The following is a 20031-nucleotide window of genomic DNA, read 5'->3' as shown; positions in this document are numbered from 1 at the left end:
TAAAGGTTCTAGCTAATACCCAAATTTTTGGTTGATTATATTACTGCTTAAAAAAAAAAAAGTTAAATACTTGCTTATGCAACCAAATATTATGTCATTATGTTGTTGATAATTTGAAGATGATGAATTCTGGAGTTAGATAACTGGATAGTTACTCTTAAATTTTGGCATCCTATTACTAACAAAAACATTGTCCCTGTTTATGGAGGGTTGCGTACCTTGATGAACAAGAAAACCAATGCTGAATCCTTTTTTTCTCCCAATTTTAGCAGCTATTGGTTTAGTGGGGTTTTTTTCCTATATCAGGCTTTTGCTTTTTAAGCAAAGCAAATGTGGAGACTTGTACTGTAGAGACAAGTAAACAAGTTTGGGGCAGAGTGTGTCTGTCAACATGCCAGACTGTACAGCTGTTTGTGTGAAATCTGGAAAATTATTGGAGGAAGGGGGAAAAAAACCCTATCTAGCTAAATTGAGATGTTTATATCAGCACATACCAGTAATTCTTGTTATGCTGCTCACAGGAAAATAAAAATTTAACTTCCCAATCTTTAAAAGTCCAATTTTAAGAAATTTCAGTAGCAAGACACTTCAGGATAAATAGACAAGAATGATTACCCTTTCTTCTGTCTTGAAAGCTTCACTGGGGAAGGAAGATCAAAACAGCCTTCAGTGTGTCTTTGGGCTTTTGGGTACATACCATATATAGCTGTCATGTATGTCAACACTGCCTGAGTCTGTAGTCATGTTTCATAATTTTTGTTACAGTTAATGACTTTTCTTACATTGGTGCTGAACGGGGCTGCATCCAGTTGGCAGCTGGTCATTAGTGGTGTCCCCCAGGGATCTGTGTTGGGCCCAGTTCTGTTCAATATCTTCATTGATGATTTAGATGAGGGGATTGAGTCCACCATCAGCAAATTCGCCGATGACACTAAGCTGGGGGGTAGTGTGGATCAACTGGAAGGCAGGAGGGCTCTGCAGAGGGACCTGGACAGACTGGAGAGTTGGGCTGACTCCAGTGGGATGAGGTTCAACAAGGCCAAGTGCTGGGTCCTGCACTTTTGCCACAACAACCCCATGGGGAGCTCCAGGCTGGGCACAGAGTGGTTGGAGAGCAGCCAGGCAGAAAGGGTCCTTGGAGTTTGGATTGACAGGAAGCTGAACATGAGCCAGCAGTGTGCCCAGGTGGCCAACAAGGCCAAGGGCATCCTGGCCTCTATCAGGAACAGTGTGGCCAACAGGTCCAGGGAAGGAATTCTGCCCCTGTACTCAGCACTGGTGAGGCCACACCTCGAGTACTGTGTCCAGTTCTGGGCCCCTCAGTTTAGGAAGGATATCGAGGTCCTGGAGCAGGTCCAAAGGAGGGCATCCAGGCTGGTGAAGGGACTCGAGCACAGACCCTATGAGAAGGGGCTGAGGGAGCTGGGGCTGTTCAGCCTGGAGAAGAGGAGGCTCAGGGGAGACCTCATCACTCTACAACTCCCTGAAAGGAGGCTGTAGCCAGGTGGGGGTTGGGCTCTTTTCCCAGACGACTTTCAACAAGACAAGAGGGCATGGTCTTAAGTTGTGCCAGGGGAAGTTTAGGTTAGATATTAGAAAGAATTTCTTTACGGAGAGAGTGATCCGGCATTGGAATGGGCTGCCCAGGGAAGTAGTGGATTCTCCATCCCTGGAGATATTTAAAAAGAGACTGGATGTGGCACTCAGTGCCATGGTCTAGCAACCGCAACGGTGGTTCAAGGGTTGGACTCGATGATCTCTGAGGTCCCTTCCAACCCAGCCAGTTCTATGATTCTATGATTCTATGATTCTATGAAATGGCTCAGTGCCGAAATGTCAGGTTTCTCTTTCACAGTCCTGAAATAAGCATTTTAGAATTTATTTTCATGAAGTACTGAGACAGCCTCTAAAAGATGCTGTGATTGCAGAAAAATCATTGTGTTCCTGATCATTGGTGTGTTTATGTGTGTGTGGTGGTTATTGATACAGAATAAATTAACCACTTGCACAGACTAAGGCTGTTTCTGATTATATACACAGCTGATAAACATGAGTGTGTTTTTGTTCTTTAGTCGTGTTTAATACTATTACACATTCACAGAAGGTAACAAACACTTGATCTTGTTGTTGAAAGACTGTGCTCCAGCCATTGACAAAAGTCAGTTTGGTTGTGTCCAAGTGAATGCTACATATGAGCTTACAGCTTAAGGCAGCTGTTAAATTAGCACCTCTCTTTCAATAACCAAGTCCTTTGTAGAATGACACTGTCTTTCACTGAGCATGCTAAAGGCAAGAAATGAATCCTGAAGCTTGGGACATTTAATACATGTATTGTCTTATGCCTCTGGCTGCCTATACTTATGATGGTTAATGATAGGAGTAAAGTTTTTCAGGCTGGGCAGGAGCAGCTTATTCAGCTCTAGGACTAACCTTTTAATTTTTCTCTACAGCAGTGGCAAAAACCTCTTAAAGATCTTCTCAGTATACTACTGCCTGGATCATTCAGAGGGGGTGTTGGTCATCTGAGCTGTGATAGAGTTGGATTGCTGACTGTTTTTCATGTTAAGGATTTTTCCTCTTTCCATTTCTCATTAGAAAACTTTACAGGTACAGTTTATAGGAGTTTCAAGCTGGTTTTAGCTAGTAAATTAAAAGGAAACTCAAGATTCTTAGATCCATGTTTCAAGTTATTCATAGGTGCAAAGAGGGTTCATCTTCACCTCCTAAATAAAATTGTGATGCTCAGCCTTGGGTACCATGCACAGGAGAGTTGACATTCTTTATGAATGAAAATAAGATGGAAGTAACAATCTGTTTTGTGTTTCTAGTCTTCAAGTACCCTTAGGGATCCCAAGTCTTGTCTCAGTTTTTATGCATGAAATAAACTTTAAACATTTTAGGTCATAATCTAGTTTAAAGAAGCAAGTGTCCTTTTTGTCCTCTCCTTTTTTCCTCCCCACACCTCCCACCCCCTGTGACATTTAAAGGCATCAGTGTCAAGAGCAGAGCTGATAATGCTTTGCTGTGCAGTTGGGAGGGGATTGCTGCTTCATCTCTGAATCCATAGCCAAGCAAGTGGCAGACTTTTGGATATGTTTTAGTTCAGGCATCTGAATATTGCAGTCTTTCAACCTGTGCTATTGCTATACTTATGAAGCAGCTGCAGTTGATGACACATTTGAAGATGGTTGAAAGAGGTTTCCATGACACTTTCTTCAAGCTGTCTGATCCTGTATTTTTGTTTCTGTTATCACTATCTTAACACATAGTTTATTTACTGATTATGAAAGAGGAGGAAGGAATGTAGGTTTCAACCTTAGTATTTTTTTGTCAGTGGCCTACAGCATGAACATAATCTGTGTGACAGCATGTTGGCATGTAACCACATGCACACAGGAAAAAACATTATCACCTTAAGCCTTAAGATTTATTTGAAAGGGAAGAGGCAGAATGGGATAGCTGGAGAATGGTTGTTAAAATTTATTAATTGTTGAACATTTCTGTAATTAGATGGTAGTGTAGTGACGTGGTCGAGTTCTGATCAGCAGCTTTGAGTCTGTAGAAGATTCATGGCCATTTTGGTAAGACATTTTCATGCATGGAGAAGCTTAAACTGTAAAAATATGTTTGTGTAAACTTCTTCACTCTTTCCTAAAAATACTGAATGTTAGCATTTATTATAGGTAAACAAAACTATAATATTCTCAGAAAAGGGCCATGTTGCTTGACCTTGTTTATGTATTATTCCACAGCCCATGGAATCTAATGTTTCAGAAGCACTGAGAGGGAGAGGAGTTGTATTTCCTAAGTTTTACTTCTCCGGAAAATGTGGATTTCCCCATTTCCCTGCCGCTAACAAGCATACTAAAGAGCTCATTCAACTTCATGTGGAAAACATGTGAATTAATGCTTTACTGTGTCTTTGAAGGAAATCTAGTGCATTATTTGAAATGAGACTGGAGATTGTTTTATGGCAAATCTATGGTCTCATTTGAATCTAAAACCTAAAATACTATTTACTTTGTTTTAGAAACTACTAAATTGTTGTCTTTTCTTGGTAGTTCTGCAATTTAAATTACTGTGCAGGACTGGAAGGAGAAGCCCAAGAACATAAAGCATACAGCCAGTTACAGCTTCATGATAGTATGATAGAGGAAGAAGTGTGATGGTGAGAAACACCTTTCGTCATCTAGTCACCTAGAAATCCAAGTGTGATATGTAATGAAAGCTTAAAATAGACTTGGTACCATAACAAAATGTCCTACTGTACCACTGTGATGTTACTCTTTCTTAATGGTGATGGTGTGGAGAGTAAATAAAGCTAAGTGTCCAGAACACTGTAATAACAAAAAAACCCAAAATTGTAAGGTTTCATAAAAAAATCAAAACAATATGCATTTTTATATTTTACTTTGGTTGTCTTTCATGTGTGTTTTCCAGGTAGCAGTAGTAAAACTGAAGAATGCGGATAAGGTTTTTGCCATGAAGATACTTAATAAGTGGGAGATGCTGAAGAGAGCTGAGGTAAGATTACAAATAAGTTTTCTATAATCATGCACCCTCTTACTCTACTGAACTGTTACTTCTCTTTCCCCAAAACTCTGTGTGTACAGAGGGATTGAGGCTGGTGCTTCACTACTTAGGGGGAAGCCTGATATTATCCCTCTCTCCTTTCAAATCTAATTTAAAGCTCTGTCAACAAGACCTGCAACCTCCTGAGCAAAGAGCCTCTTCCTGCTTTGGGAAAGGTGAATCCCATCTGATGACAGTGAGCCTTATGCTCTGTAGACCATTCCATTGTCAAAAAATACAAAACTCTGGTGGTGACACCAACCCTGGAGCCACGTATTAATAGACTGTGTCCCTCTCATCCTTTCAAATCCACTGCCCACAACTGGAGTGAGAGAGGAAAAAATAACCTGTGCCACAGCTTTCCTCACCAACCATCCCAAGGCCCTGAAGTATCTTTTGGTTACTTTTGAGCTATGTGTTATGGCTTCATCACTGTCAATATGGAAGATTGGTTAAAGCTCAAGGGCTCTACCAGGCTAAGAATTTTCCTAGTGGCATCTTTTACTTGGGCCCCAGGAAGGCAGCAGACTTTCATAAGAGGATGGTCTGTCTGGCATATTGGACTCTGATACCCTCAGAAGGGAGTTGGCTACAACTATAACCTGTCTTTTCTTCTGGGTGGAGGTGGTCATGACACAGGGACTAGGCCTTTCTTATCTGGGTGGCATCTCTGGTATAGATGAACATCATTCCACATCATTCATTGACTGTCCTTTTACAGAGCCTCATACCTGTTGTACAGAGGCACCTGGGAAGGTGAGGGAGGCAAGAAGGGGGTTCGTTTACAGCCCTGAACATGGACTTGCCTCAATTCACTCCTGTTTAAGCTACTGTACTGCCATCCACCTGGCAGGGAGAGGATACAGGATCTACTTGATCTTGGCTTTCATTCTGGTGATTGTTGGCTGTTCTAAATCAGGGAGGGCAGGGCATTGCTCCACCAGACTCTCTCTTTCTCAAGCTCTTGGTACTCTTTAACCTTTCTACTTTCTCTTGGGGCTCTGCCATGAGGCTGTGCAGATCATCCAATATTAATGATGTTGAATATTAAAATCGGCTGAAAGCAGTTCATCAAAAGGGCTAAAATTACATGGAAGCTTTACTTAGGTGGGGCTGGATGTTTTAGACATTACATCTTTTCTGTAGTTGCCCCAGAATTACCAGCCACGTGAGCGATCTATTAATGCATTTATCCAGTTAGTAATTTAGTCTTTATCAGTTATTTTCCATGTTGAAAGGTAATTACTGAGCTATTAACTCACCATGCCTATTAGTTTGTCAGTAGCTAGAACTTAGCCAAAGTCCAATTTGTAGACTGAAAAATTGGAAAGAAAAATTTGAAATTAATTTGAGTGCATGTTTAATAACAATGTCCATCAGCAACACTTTGAGATGAAAAGTCCCTTGTAAAACTTGAGTTCATTCTGTGCTCTGAAAAAGGTGGAACAGCTCTTTCACCAGCTCTGCTTTGCCTTGGATTCCTACTTTTATTATTTGACTCCAGTCTTCATAGAATTCTCAACACATTTCTCTGGATTTCTTTAGAAAGAAACTTATAAAATGCACTCTACACCAGAAGACTTGTGTATTAATTTTAAACAGAACATATATCTAACTCTTTTAAACTCTAACCTCCAACAGACTTCTAGAAATATAACTCAGTTTTTTACACATACAGAGTTACTTTGGCCATAGGGTTTTCTTTAGTTTGGACAGTGCAAGCACTCTCTTCCAACTTGTCTGATGAAACTATCTCTAACTTCAGTTTTTGTTTGAGTTTCCTACTTAGCTAATCTCAGACTGCCTTGCTGTTCAGTTGCTTCCAAGTTTATTCAGATTTCTGAATTTATGTTTGAATTTATCTTCTTAGGGAGTGAGATCAATAAGAAGCCATCGCACTTTAAAAAAAATAATTACCCACACAAATTAAAGCAGATTTCTGATGTGTGCACATCCTGTCTATTTTAATGAAAATGTTACGACATTAAGAAATATAAATGACAAGCACATTGTGGTTAGACATACACAATGTCTTTCCTCTTTATACAGCAATTATTCATATACCAAGCAATTCTGCATTAGTCTCAATACAAAGAGGTGTTTCTCTCTCAGACACGTCATTACTATAAGTTTTTTTATTTTAGTGCAAAAGAAAACATCAGTAATAAAGTTGCTCTCTATTTTAAATGCACCTGTTAAAGTAATTTGAAGAGCTATTTCTTTCAATTAAAATACAGTTATAAAAATGTTTGAAAGGCTTTTCTCTATGCCAGGTATTAAAAATACTCTTCCTATGGGTCCAGCTGAATTTCTGAAAATCTGTAACATTAGCCTAAAAGAATTACAGTTGTATTTTTCCGTGTATTTCTAACCCATGGGCATAGAGTGGAAACAGAACCATCTGGAGTGAAAATGCATTACAAAGCATGACCTTCAGCAACTGTAACCTATCAATTTTAAAACGGAGATGTTCACTTCTCACTTGTTACTTCTGATAGGGGAAATGACCGATTTTGGCTCTGTTGGCAGTATGCTGCACTGACTCTGCAATGCATATGAAAATTAGTCAAAGAATGTAAGATGAGCATATAGGTAGGTGTATATGGTGTTTATGGCAGAAATAAGTTGCTCATATATCCCTATATCAATGGTGTGGGAATTGAGAGTAATTTTTAAAAGCAGAAAGGGAGCATGGACTCTTAAGAGGCTTGTGAATGCCAGATTAAAGTTGATGACTGCAAGCTCTAAGAATAATTGTATGCAAAAACTGTGTTACAAATTAAAGTATACAGCTTGTGAGGTTAGTGTTCTCTTTTGTATTAATAAAGAGCATAAGTTTTCCAAATACTTGCTACTGTTGAAAAGAAGTGATATAGAACTGGGAACTTTGCTGATTCAAGTATAGAACTGGGAACTTTGCTGATTCAAGGAGTATCCAAAAATGTGTGGTAGCCTGCTGTTACACTTCCAGACATGTTACCCTGAGTGTTGACATTTACTTGCAGTAACGTGTGCCATGGTAGTGCTGGATGAGGCTCAGGAGAGACTAGGATAAAGCTTTACAGCAGGACTTAGACAGGTATGAGGTTTAACAAGGCCAAATGTCAGATCTTGCACCTCGGTAACAACAGCCCCATGGGGAGCTACAGACTTTGGGATGTGTGGTTAGAATGCTGTAAGTTGGAAAGGAACCTGAGGGTATGGTTTGACAGTCCACTTAGTCAGCAGTGTGTGCAGGTGGCCAAGAAGGCCAATGGCATCCTGGCTTGTATTAGGAACACCGTGGCCAGCTGCAGTAGGGAGGTGATCATCCCTCTGTACTCAGCTCTGGTGAGGCTGCATCTTGAGTACTGTGTTCAGTTCTGGGGCCCTCACTGTAAGGGGGACACAGAAGTGCTGGAGAGTGTCCAGAGAAGGGCAACAAAGCTCATGAAGGGCCTGGAGCACAAGTCCTGTGAGGAGCAGCTGAGGGAGCTGGGGGTGTTCAGTCTGGAGAAGAGGAGGTGAGAGGAGACCTTCTCGCTCTCTTCAGCTGCCTCAAGGCAGGTTGGAGCGAGAAGGGAAACATCCTCTGCTCCTTAGTGACTGTGATAGGACCAGAGGGAATGGATGGAAGCTGTGCCACGGGAGGTTTAGGCTGGATGTTAAGAAACATTTTTTTCACTGAGAGAGTTGTCAGGCATTGGAATGGCCTGCCCAGGGCAGTGGTGGAGTCACCATCCCTTGAGGCATTTAAAAGGCATTTGGACCTGGTCCTTAGGGACATGGCTTAGTAGTTGACTGTGCTGTTAGTCAAAGGTTGGACTGGATGATCTTGGAGGTCTCTTCCAACGTAGAACATTCTGTGATTCTGTGAAATGTTATGCAGAATGGAAGCAGTCAGCACTCCTGGAAGGTGACTGTGCTGTAAGGACTTAAGCACCTAAAAGCTGAGTTGCTGTCAGCTCTGGGCATACTGCCCAGAGGTGTATGTCCAGACTGCTCAAGCAATCTGTAGTCTTTTTGTTAAATCATGTAAAAAACAGTGAAGTTATAAAAACACTCTTCTAACTAATCCTGTGAATTGTGTCATAACAAGTATGTTATGACATACTTGTCAGTTAAACTTGTGAAAACAAGGTAATATCTCTCTGAAATATGTCAAGAATTTAAAAAGAAAAAAAAAACAAACAAAAAACCCCAAAAAAGCTGCTCTTCCTTCTGAAGATTATTCTTTCTCCTCCTTCTACCCCTAGATCTGTTTTTCATCTAATGACTTTTAAGAATATTTGCTTAAAATATATTTTGTAATTTTCTTAAATTTCACTGAATTATCTCATGCACTGTGATATGATTAAAGTATACCATCTTTCTTTTCCTGGTCTGCATTATTCTTACTCTCTGTATACAACAAAATGGTTTACTTGCATGGAGGAGAGTTATTTTCTGCTCTGTGTTTTCTGTATGTATTTTTCTGAATAGCTCAATCTGAACTGATATTTTGCTTTTCATTCTTCACTCTCTAAATCTCAGTCAACAAAACTGTGTCAGAATTCTGGTATTTGCCTATTATTTTTTGAAATGAAACTGGAAAAGTAAAAAGAAAAGATTTAGATTTCCTTTAAATTTATCATTTTCCTAAGATGGAACATCTTTGTGAGGAAATAGAGTATGCTGGAATAGATTATGTATTTCTCTAACTCTCCATCTGCCTTCTAAATAGAACTCATACACTTACTATTTTTCCTTTCTTTCACTATTTTTAGACCTTTGTTGGAACAAACCCATGTGTTGGCTTTGCTGTTCATTACCTTTTGTTTCATTGTGGTATTCACTTCAAAACTCAATCCCATCAAAACATTTACATTTATTTGCTCTAGTTTCTCTTGGCTACTTAGGCTACTTAGCTGTTTGTTCATTTTCCTGCTTTTGCTGAGGTATTTTATTGCCTTCTTGGGATAGGTTGCAAGACATGCATTGAATTAACTGCCTTGCTGCTTTCCAGCTAGATAATTTCTTTACATTTTATCTTGTTTTGTTTTATACGAACCTGTGTTCTCCTTCTTTCCTTAGATATTGCTTCAGCATTGTTGGCAGTTCTTGTTCCTCCTCTGTTCCACTTGCTGTGAAGGCACCATTTGCCTCCTGTGTTTCTTTCCATTATGTTGAGGGGAGGTCCTCCTGGATGTCTTATCAACAGCTTGTATCTGGCAAGAACAATATTCAATTCTGCCCTATTTCTTCTGAGTTAAAAGTGTTGAGAAAACCCCAACTTATTAATGATTATCAAATCATGAATACATGGAATTTATTGACAGCTGCTTTCAAATGAAAAGAAGGGCCTTGCTTATGTGAAAATTCAACTGAAAAACTAGGCTAGCAGCATGATGAAATTAGAAAAAAAAAACAGATTCTAGTTCTTAACCATTAATACAGCTACAATTATATAATGCCAGTGTTGATTGTTTCGTTCAATCTTATAGTGCTATTCTGTCATTATTGCTACTTGATTTCAACATCTGTATGTGCAAAAATGCAACTTTTTGAAATGGTAGTTTTAGGCAATGCAGTAAGCAATAAGCAAAATAGCAATAAGCAGCAGCTTATTGCTCCCTTTGCATCACTTAAAATTATAAAGAATTACAGCTATTTTAAATTTGAAGAAGGTGGACCTTCCTGATACCTAGGTTTTCATAGATTTTGGCATGTTGGGAGAGCGTAGTAAACATCTTTTTAACTGAGAAGCAATTTTGAAATTTTCCCCAAAAATATAAAGTTAAAACATAATTAACTTTAAAAATGTGTTTCTTTATATGCTTTACTTAAAGCCTATAATTATTTTTCTCCCCTTCAGACAGCCTGTTTTCGAGAAGAAAGAGATGTATTAGTGAATGGAGATAACCAGTGGATCACAACATTACATTATGCATTCCAGGATGAAAACTATTTAGTGAGTGTTGCTTTTCTGTATATATGGAAGGAAATTCCAATTCTTTGTTGTGATTTGAAAGAGAAATACAGTTTGTTTGTTTGTTAATTTTGTGTTCAGGACCATACAGACCATGAGATGTTCTGCGATTTTGTGAATAAGTTTCTAAAGGGAAGAGAGTGGTCAGAAACTTGTCAAATTTTGCTCAGGAATGCAGCTTTGTTTTCCAAACCATTTTGTATTTGTTGGTAAACTATGGTCTTCTTTTGTATAATTTGTCACTGCAGTTTAATTGGATTCATAAAAATAAAAATGCACCTACTAACATAACCCTTCTATTTTCATAAGTTCTAATATTTTCTTAAGAATCTACTGTGCAGACATAATCTTTTTACCTCCCAGTATGTCAAATAACAGAAGTGTTATACATGGAATTCTTGCAGAATTCCAATGATATTTGCCATTCTATTGCTCTTTTGTCAGCTGAGATACTTGGAGATCCATGGATTTTGGTGATGTTTATATAGAAAGAGGGCGCTCCATTTTTAAATCAAATGTTGTCTTAAATGCCTCCCAGCCAAGTCAATGGTGTGTTAATGTGGACAGCAAAAATAATCTTATGTATAATGTAATTCTGTTCTTACTATTAAAAATATTTCAAAGAAAAAAGTATGTATTCCATAACAGCCTGCTAAATTTTGTTTTGATCTTGCCAGTTCCCTTATTTTCACTGAGCACAAAGCAGCTTCTGTTCTTTATCTTTGATAGTCTGCTAAGAGCAGCCAGTTCTGCAGCCTGCTGGATAAAATATCAGTAATACTGGTTTACATCATTTTAGTGTGAATGTATCACTAGTTCTCTGTGTGCATTTTGTTAAAATATAACATAAGTGGCTTTTAAAAAAAAAGATTGTGTAGATTGAGCAAGGGATGTTGTTTACCTTGACTGGAGAAGTGGATATGACAGTTTGCTGTGCTGTCATTCAGAAGAACCTCAACAGACTCAAGAACTGGGCAGAGAGAAATCTCATGAAGTTCAGAAAAGGGAAATGCAGTGTTCTGTATCTGAGGAGGAATAACTCCAGACAGTACATGATGGGGACTTCAGAGGTGAGGTGCTGGCATATAACAAGCTGACCGTCAGTCAGCAATGCACCCTCAGAGCAGAGAAGGCCAAGAGTATCCTGGGGCACATTAGGAAAAGTGTTGCCAGCAGGTCTGTGGGAGACCTCTCTGCTCAGCACCTTAAGTATTGTGTCCAGTTCTGGCCTCCCCAGTGCAAAACAGAGATGGAGCTACTGAAGCAAGTCTAGTGCAAGGTCAAGGCCAGAAAGATGGTTGAGGTATTGGGGCATCTTTCATATGAGAAAAAGTTGAGAGAGATGGAACATACATGGCAACACATAAAATTTTGTCTGAACATGAGAAACTATTCCAGGATGTTCCTGGAATGCATAGATAACTTCCTCCTCCAAATTGTAGAGGAACCAACAAGAAAAGGTGCTATGCTGGATCTTGTTCTCACCAACAGGGACAGCTGGTGACCAATGTGAGGCTCAGGGACAACCTTGACTGCAGTGATCATGAAGCACTAGAATTTAAGATCCTCAGGGCATCTAGGAAGATGTATTCCAAGCTTACGACCCTGGACTTTAGGTGTGCAGACTGATCGCATCAGGGATCTGCTGGCCAAAGTACTGTGGGACAAAGCCCTAGAGGGAAGGGGACCCAGGACAGCTGGTCACTGTTCAAGGATCACCTTCTCCATGTCAAGGAGCAAAGTACACCGACAAAGAGGGGAAGGCAGGAAAGAATGCTAGGAGACCTGCCTGGATGAATAAGATGCTTCTGGACGCACTATCACATAAAAAGAAACCCTGCAAGGAATGGAAGAAAGGACATCTAGAATAGGGGGCATATGAGGAAACTGAGCAACAAGAGACCTGGTTAGAAAAGCTAAAGCTCAGAACTAAATCTAGCCAGGAAGATCAAGGGGAATAGCAAAAATTTCTATAGGTATACTAACAGCAAAAGGAAGACTAAGGAAGGTGTGGGCCCTCTCAGAAAGGGAACAAGACAACTTAGGAAGGCTGAGGTTTTCAATGACTTCTTTACCTCAGTCTTCACTGGCAAGGGCTCCAGCCACAGTCCTGAAGTCAGATAACAATGGCAAGGGCTGGAAGGATGAACTGCCCATTTTTAACTGAAGACCAGGTTCATGACCATCTGAAGAACCTGAAAGTGCCCAAGTCAATGGGATCAATTAGGACACACCCACAGGTACTGAGGAAACTGGCAAATATTGTTGCTAAACCACTATCTATTATATGCCAGAAGTCATGGCAGTCTGGTGAATCCCCCACTGACTGGAAAAGGGGAAACATAACCCCACTTGCAGAAAGGGAAAGAAGAGGATCCAAGGAACTAGAGGTCAGTCAGTCTCACCTCTGTGTCCAGTAAGATCATGGAGCAGATCCTCCTGGAGGCACTGCTGGAGCAGAAGAATAATGAAGAGGTGACTGGGTATAATTAACACGGCTTCACCAAGGGCAAATCATGCCTGACAAACTTTGTGGCCTTCTATGAAAAAAGGTCACAACATCAGTAGACAAGGGAAGAGCAACCGGGATCATTTACCTGGACCTAAGTGAAGTGTTGAACACTGTCCCACATTACATCCTGGTCTCCAAGCTGGTAAAACGTGGGATTGATGGATGGACCTCTTGGTGGATTAAGAACTGGCTTGACGGCCGTGCTCAAAGAGTGGCTGTCAATGGGTCCGTGTCCAAGTGGAGGCCAGTGACAAGTGGAATCTCTCAAAGATCAGTGTTGGGAGCAGTTTTGTTTAACATCTTTGTTGGTGACATGGACAGTGGTATTGAGGGCACCCTCAGCGAATTTGCTAATGATGCCATGTTGTGTGGTGCAGCTGACACAGTGGAGGGAAGGGATGCCATCCAGAGGGACCTTGACAGGCTGGAGAGCTGGGCCCATACCTACCACATGAAGTTCAACAAGACCAAGTGGAAGGTCCTGCACCTGGGTTGAGGCAATCCCAAGCACTGATATAGGCAGAGCTTGGGAGCAGCCCTGAGGAAAAGGACTTGGGAGTGCTGGTGGACAAGGAGTTCAACATGAGCCATCAGTCTACACTTGCAGCCCAGAAAGCCAAGCAGATCCCTGGCTGCATCAAGAGAAGTGTGGCCAGCAGGTCAAGGGAAGTGATTCTTTGTCTCTGCTCTGCTCTTGTGAGACCCCACCTGGAGTACTGTATCCAGTTCTGGAGCCCCTCTTACAGGAGGGACATGGATGTGCTGGAGTGTGTCCAGAGAAGGGCCATGAGAATGATCAGAGGGCTGGAGCACCTCTCCTGTGAAGACAGTCAGAGAGTTGGGGTTATGCAGTCTGGAGAGGAGAAGGCTCTGAGGAGACCTTATTGTGGCCTTCCAGTATCTGACAGGGGTTACAAGAAAGCTGGTGAGGGACTCCTTAGGGTGTTGGGCAGTGACAGGACTAGGCAGAATGGTTTCAAACCAGAGGAGGATAGATTTAGATTGCAAGTTAGGAGGGAATTCTTCACCATGAGGGTGGTGAGACCCTGGAACAGGTTGCCCAGAGAGGTGGTAGAAGCCCCATCCCTGGAAGCTTTTAAGGCCAGGCTGGACGGTGCTCTGAGCAACCTAATCTAGTGGGAGGTGTCCCTGCCCATTGCAGAGGTGTTAGAAGTAGCTGATCTTAAAGACCCCTTCCAGCCCTCAAAACTCTATGGTTCTGTTCTATGATTCGATTTTTTTTTTTTTAGTGTGAGCATGGTGTAACATGGGAACAAGTTGTCTGGGGTAGTTTTAGAGCCTCCAAGATACTCAAAACCCAACTGAAAGCAGTTCTTGTCAGCCTGCACTAGCTGACCCTTCTAGAGCAGATCACAGAATCTTTCTATTTGAAAAAGACCTTTAAATTCTTTGAGTCCAACCAATCTAACTCTACCAAACATTAGCCTAATTCTCTCAAGTCCACTGCTTAAGCCATGGTCTTAGGTACCACATCTACATGTCTTCTAAAGAGTTCAGGGATGGTGATTCCACCACCTGCCTGGGCAGCCTATTCAAGTGATTAATTACCTTTCTCAGAGAGTAAGTTTCTTCCTTTACCTATTTTAAACCCCCTTGGGCACAACTTGACACAATTTCTTTTTGTCCTGTTGCTTGTTAGTAGGGAAAGGAGACCAGGCCCCAACAACCCCAGCCCACTACAACCTTCTTTCGGGTAGAGAGCAATCAGGTCTGCTGCTAGCCTCCCATTTCACCAAACTGAGCAACTCCAGTTCCCTCAGATGCTCCTCTTAAGACCTGTGCTTCAGACCCTTCACTGGATTCATTGCCCATCTATGGACACACTATAGCACCTTGATGTCTGTCTTGTAGAAAGGACCAAGAACCGAACACAGTACTCAAGGTGCAGCATCACTGGTACTAAGTACAGTGGGAGAATCATTTCACTTGTACTGCTGGCCACGCTATTCCTGATACAAGCCATGATGCTGGTGGCTTTCTTGGCCACCTGGGCACGTTTCTGGTTCTTGTTCAGCTGGCTGTCAACTAGCACTCCCAAGTTCTTGTCCTCTGGACAGGTTTTAAGGCACTCTTCTCCAAGCCTCTGTAGCATTACATGGGATTGTTGGGACACCAGTACAGGACCTGACAATTGGCCTAGTTTACATGCACATGACTGTAGCCTATCAGTCCATCCTGTCTGAGTCCCTCTGTAGAGCCTTCCTACCCTCAGGCAGATCAACACTCCCCTCTGCACCCTCACCATCATCTTAGTGTCATTGTCAGACTTCCAGAGGGTGTACTCAATCCCCTCAGCCAGATCATCAGTAAAGATATTAAAGAGCACTATCCCCAGTACGGAGACCTGGGGAACACCACTGGTGGCTAACCACCAACTAGATTTGACTGCATTCACAACTCTTTGTGCCTGGCCATCCAGCCGGTTTTGTACCCAGCAAATCTAGGCCATATGAAGCCAGTTTCTTCAGGAGAATGCTGTGGGAAATGGTATCAAAGACTTTACTATAAAGTCTAGGTAGACAACATCCATAGCCTTTGTCTTATCCACTGAACAGGTCACCTTGCCATAGAATGAGATCAGGTTATTCAAACAGGACCTGCCTTTCATGAACCCATTGTAGAAGGGCCTGTTCACCTGGTTGTGCTGCATGTGCTACATAGTGGAAATCAATATGATCTGCTCCATAACTTTTCCTGGCACCAGGGTCAGAATGACAGGCCTGTAGTTCTTTGAATCCTCCTTCTAGCCTGTCTTGAAGATATAGGTCACTTTTGCCTATATTCAGTCTACTGGCAACTTCCCAGTTAGCCAAGACTGCTGCTAGATGATGGAAAGTGGCTTGGTGAGCACTTCTGCCAGCTCCCTCAATATCCTTGGGTGTATCCCATCTGGCCCCATAGACTCATGTATGCCTAAGTGGTGCAGCAAGTCACTAATGGTCTCCTCTTATTAAGGCTGCTTCCAGCTGCCTCCCACCCCCTGTTTTCCAGTTCAGGGGACTAGGTACCCAGCAAACAACTGGTCCTACTACTAAAGACTGAGGTAAAGAAGGCCTTCTCCTCATCCCTGATCTCTGTATTTCCCTGTACATCCAGTGAAGGCTGGAGTTTGTCCTTAGTCCTCCTTTGGTTGTTAATATATTTTCAGAAGCATTTCTTGTTATTTTTGGCAGCTGCAGGCAGATGGTTTCAAGATGAGGCTGGAATAGATGTTTCAAGAGGTCTCTTCCAGTGCAAAAGAGTCAGAAACTGAGGATTAAATACCCATGTTTAACTTCCACTATTTATTAGGGTTCGCTGTCTGTGCTTTTTCTTTTTCTTGGAAGGATGATGCTGTTGTAGAGCAGTATTTTAAGAAGTATTTGATACCTAAATAGATCTGTGCTTTTAGAAAGCATTTAAAAGCCTTTTTTTAAAAAAATACATGGATCTTTTAATTTGGATCTCTGTTGTGCTATGCATTGACTGAATTGTTCTATTACAAATATAGTTGCTAAACTTAGCTTTGATTCCTATGCATGCGTTTATTTCAAGTCCATGATTAATACTGTGAGTAGCAGTTCCAATGTTGGTGTATTTGAGAAGTTGAGGGCTTCCTTGTGATTAGGCTAATGTGTTCTCTTGCGAAATGGGAGGTGCAGAGTCCTGTGTTGTAAGAGCCATAACTTGTTTATCTTGGTATATCCAATTACTGTGTTGTACTGCTTTAAAAATGCTGAATACTGAGTTACAGGAATCTTAAGAGGTTTTCTTCAATATACTTTTGAAGGAATAAGTTAAGCTCCTGCAGCTCTCGCTGTACAGTATATCAGTTAATAATAATAATCACAGTAAGTTCCAAAGGCTTAATGTATTTTCTAAAACTGTAAATCATGAGAAGCTGATACTTTAAAACTTCTTTGAGAGGGAGTGAGAGTGTAGGGAGTGAATGCAAGATGTTAATGTTGTCTAAGGCTTGTGAGCATAATTTAAGAAGTTTACTATTCATGTCATGAAGCAACAAATGAAATTTGATTGTCAGCACGTTTAGATATTTGTGAAATCAATTCTGCGCTTTGTTCATGTGCTTGGAGCTAGGGTGCTCAGGTTATTCTGGATCAAGTTGTTAAAACCACTGTTCATCAGAGGTTTATTGTCATGGAAAAATTGTAATGGACACTGTGAGTGAAAAGGAAGAGACAAAGAATATCTCTCTGCCTTACAGCTTCTTTATGCATGGTATAATTTTGAAGAATTTTTTCCACATATTTTAATTTCTTTTTCTGAAGGTGGGAAAGACTTGAACAAATAAGGAAAACTAATTATAAGAAGTCCCTTTAAGTTTCTTCACCAAAATTTTAAAGAAACAAATTGAGTATACATTATAGAATTGCTGAATCATAGAGTAGCAAGAGTTAGAAGGGACCTCAGAGACCATCTAGCTCCAATCCCTCTGCATGGGCAGGGACACTTCCCACTAGATCACGTTGCTCAAGGCCCTGTCCTTCCCACCACGTCTTGATGGTACCAATAACAGGCATGCAAACATGTGCAGCTCCTTATATTTACTCCCCATGCTTTGTGTGTGTGAATAGAGGCACATGCTATGTCCCCCCTTTGAAGCTGTCTTGTGGGCAGAGCTTCTGTCTGTCTGTACACATGCTTTCCTGTTGGCCTATGATTGTTTTCTAGGCTTAGAGCATCTGTTAGTCACTTCTGTCCTCAATATGATTGGTATGGGATGAACTGAGGATCCTCTCCCTCAGCATCCCTAGTTTAAAGCCTTCCTAACTAAAGTGACCAGCTTCTGGCCAAGGACTCTCCCCTTTCTCTGACAGGTGGACCCTATTGGCCCCCATTAGACCAGGTTTATCGAAATCAGCCTTACAGTCTAGGTAGCCAAAGCCTTGATTATGGCACCACTCCTTCAACTATTTGTTGACTTTTCCAATTTTTTTAGCCTTTTCCTGCCCTTTTCCTTTGGCTGGGAGGATTGACAAGAACACTACCTGTCGTCCCATGTCCTTCACTACTACCCCTAGCACACTATAATCCTTCCTTACAGTTTTCATGTTACTAGTATCCATATCATTGGTGCCCACATGAAACAGTAAGAGTGGATAGTAGTAAGTAGAATGCGTGAGTTTATGCAATCTTTCAGTGATGTCCTTAATTCAACCCCCTGCAGACCTCTCTAGTCTAGACCATAAGCCGCAGACCTCTCTAGTGAGTCAGGTCTGCAAAAGGTCTGTCCCTCAGTAACCCTGAGAAGAGAGTTTCCCACCACTGTTACGTTTTGGGTTTTTTCCGGGCACTGGTTGTTACGTGGTGAGCTGAGTGGGCTTCTTTCCTGTGCTCTGGCAACTTACCTTGCCTGTTTGGTTTTTTTCTCTTAAGTCTGCAGAGTTTTATAGTTCTGCAACTGTTTTACAGTTCTGCAGGGGCAACTTAGGTTTGGAGAGAAGTCTGTTCTTCTTTTGGGATTTTGACTTAACCATTTCCCATTTCTCTTTTTCTTTGTTATCATTGTTCACTTCCCTCCTTTCTGTGTTTGTTGGTGGAGTTATTTGCTCTCTAGGATTAGGCTGCGGGTTTGCCTCAGTATTTACCTGTAAAAAATAATCTATCTCCCTCTCTGCCTCCTGAATGTCTTGCAGCCTTCTCACTGCCTCTTGCATTTCTGCCACCTGCTGCAAAAGGTCCACTCGAGTACACCCTTTACATGTAGGACTAACCTCAGTCCCTTCTCCATTCATTTCCCACAGCCCGTGGTCTGTGCAGCTACCTCCCTCTTCCCTGCCTCTATCTAGGTGGGGATGTTGGTCACCAGTGGGGTGGATGGGGCAGATCCTACAGCTTTAGGTGTGGCTTTGGCTCTATGCCAAGTGCTCCCTGTTTCTTCCCGTCTGTCACTAAGGATGTGTTACACTGGTAGTTGCTGATGTGCTCCTGGCACTTCAGCTCTGCCCTCACTTCTTGCCCGCTGTGCTAGCCCTGCCTGCGTGAACTGACACACAAAACATTATTGCATCCTTGATATTTTTTATCATTTGTGATTCATTATGCACTATTTTTAAGAGTCAGTGCTACTATTGTGGGTATATTCTGCCTTCTTGGAAGCAAAGTTTGGAACTCTAGAGAAACCCTACATACTACATACTTTTGTGGGAAATAATTTGAATTATTTAAAAGTAATGGCATAGCAGTGGATGATATATTAGATTGCTTAAAATTAGTTTGTTAGTTACAATTACCTTTTTTTTACTTTCTCCTACTTGCCCTTGCAGTTGCTGTTCCACAATTATACTAAACTATGATAAAAATCCATTAATCATTTAAGTTTATATTGGGCTGTTGTTTTGATCCTGTCTCTGACAGAAGCGGCACTTCGTTCTGTCATAATATATTAAAATGGAGGAACGCTCTGATCGGAGATTCAATGGCAGAGAGGTTTTCTGTTTCATTAATAAATCAGAAATCAAGCATATTTTTTCCGTATAAGTTCAAATAGAGAAGATGACAGCTTCCACTCTGTGTTGGTAGATCCTGTCTTGTGCGCAAAGTCAGCAATATCTGGAATTGTACTGTGTGTCACCACTCTTAATCTTTGCCTTAATCTTAAGTTTATGGTCCAAAATTGTTTATTTAATATGAAGAGAGAATAGTAGGAAAAAAGTGAAAGGAAAGCCTGTGAAATTTGGTCCCTTAATAAAATCCCAAGTTAACACAATTAGTTTCATATTTGTAGGTCAGTGCTTTAATCCTTTACTTCTTTCCTGTTCTGTCAGAGGTTTTGGGTTTTTTATAAGGGAATCCTCAATATCTAAATAGTTTATGTTTGCTGATGAGACCAGACAGTGGATGAAGGTGATACTATATTGTTATGAGGCTTACTGTATTTGCAGAGGTATAAATAGGAAACATGTTCAAATAGATTAAATATTAAAATGGGGCTGAACCACCTACTTCTTTTCAGAAAATCTAAGTATCTTGGTTAGCT

At 41.1% G+C, this 20031-nt stretch overlaps 1 protein-coding gene across 1 annotated transcript in view; it reads left to right on the top strand.

Moving 5' to 3' along the window:
- CDC42BPA (CDC42 binding protein kinase alpha) overlaps positions 1-20031 on the top strand; it is a 170951-nt gene that overhangs the window by 49443 nt on the left and 101477 nt on the right. The window contains 2 exon segments of the mRNA XM_030446583.1: positions 4441-4524; positions 10406-10501. Of these exon segments, the coding sequence (XP_030302443.1) occupies positions 4441-4524; positions 10406-10501 (180 nt within the window).

The sequence above is a fragment of the Calypte anna genome, chromosome 3 (assembly GCF_003957555.1).
Source record: "Calypte anna isolate BGI_N300 chromosome 3, bCalAnn1_v1.p, whole genome shotgun sequence".
In the NCBI taxonomy this organism is placed as follows: Eukaryota; Metazoa; Chordata; class Aves; order Apodiformes; family Trochilidae; genus Calypte; species Calypte anna.
Note: the sequence above shows the minus strand (reverse complement) of the source record. Positions and strands in the feature narration are given on the sequence as shown.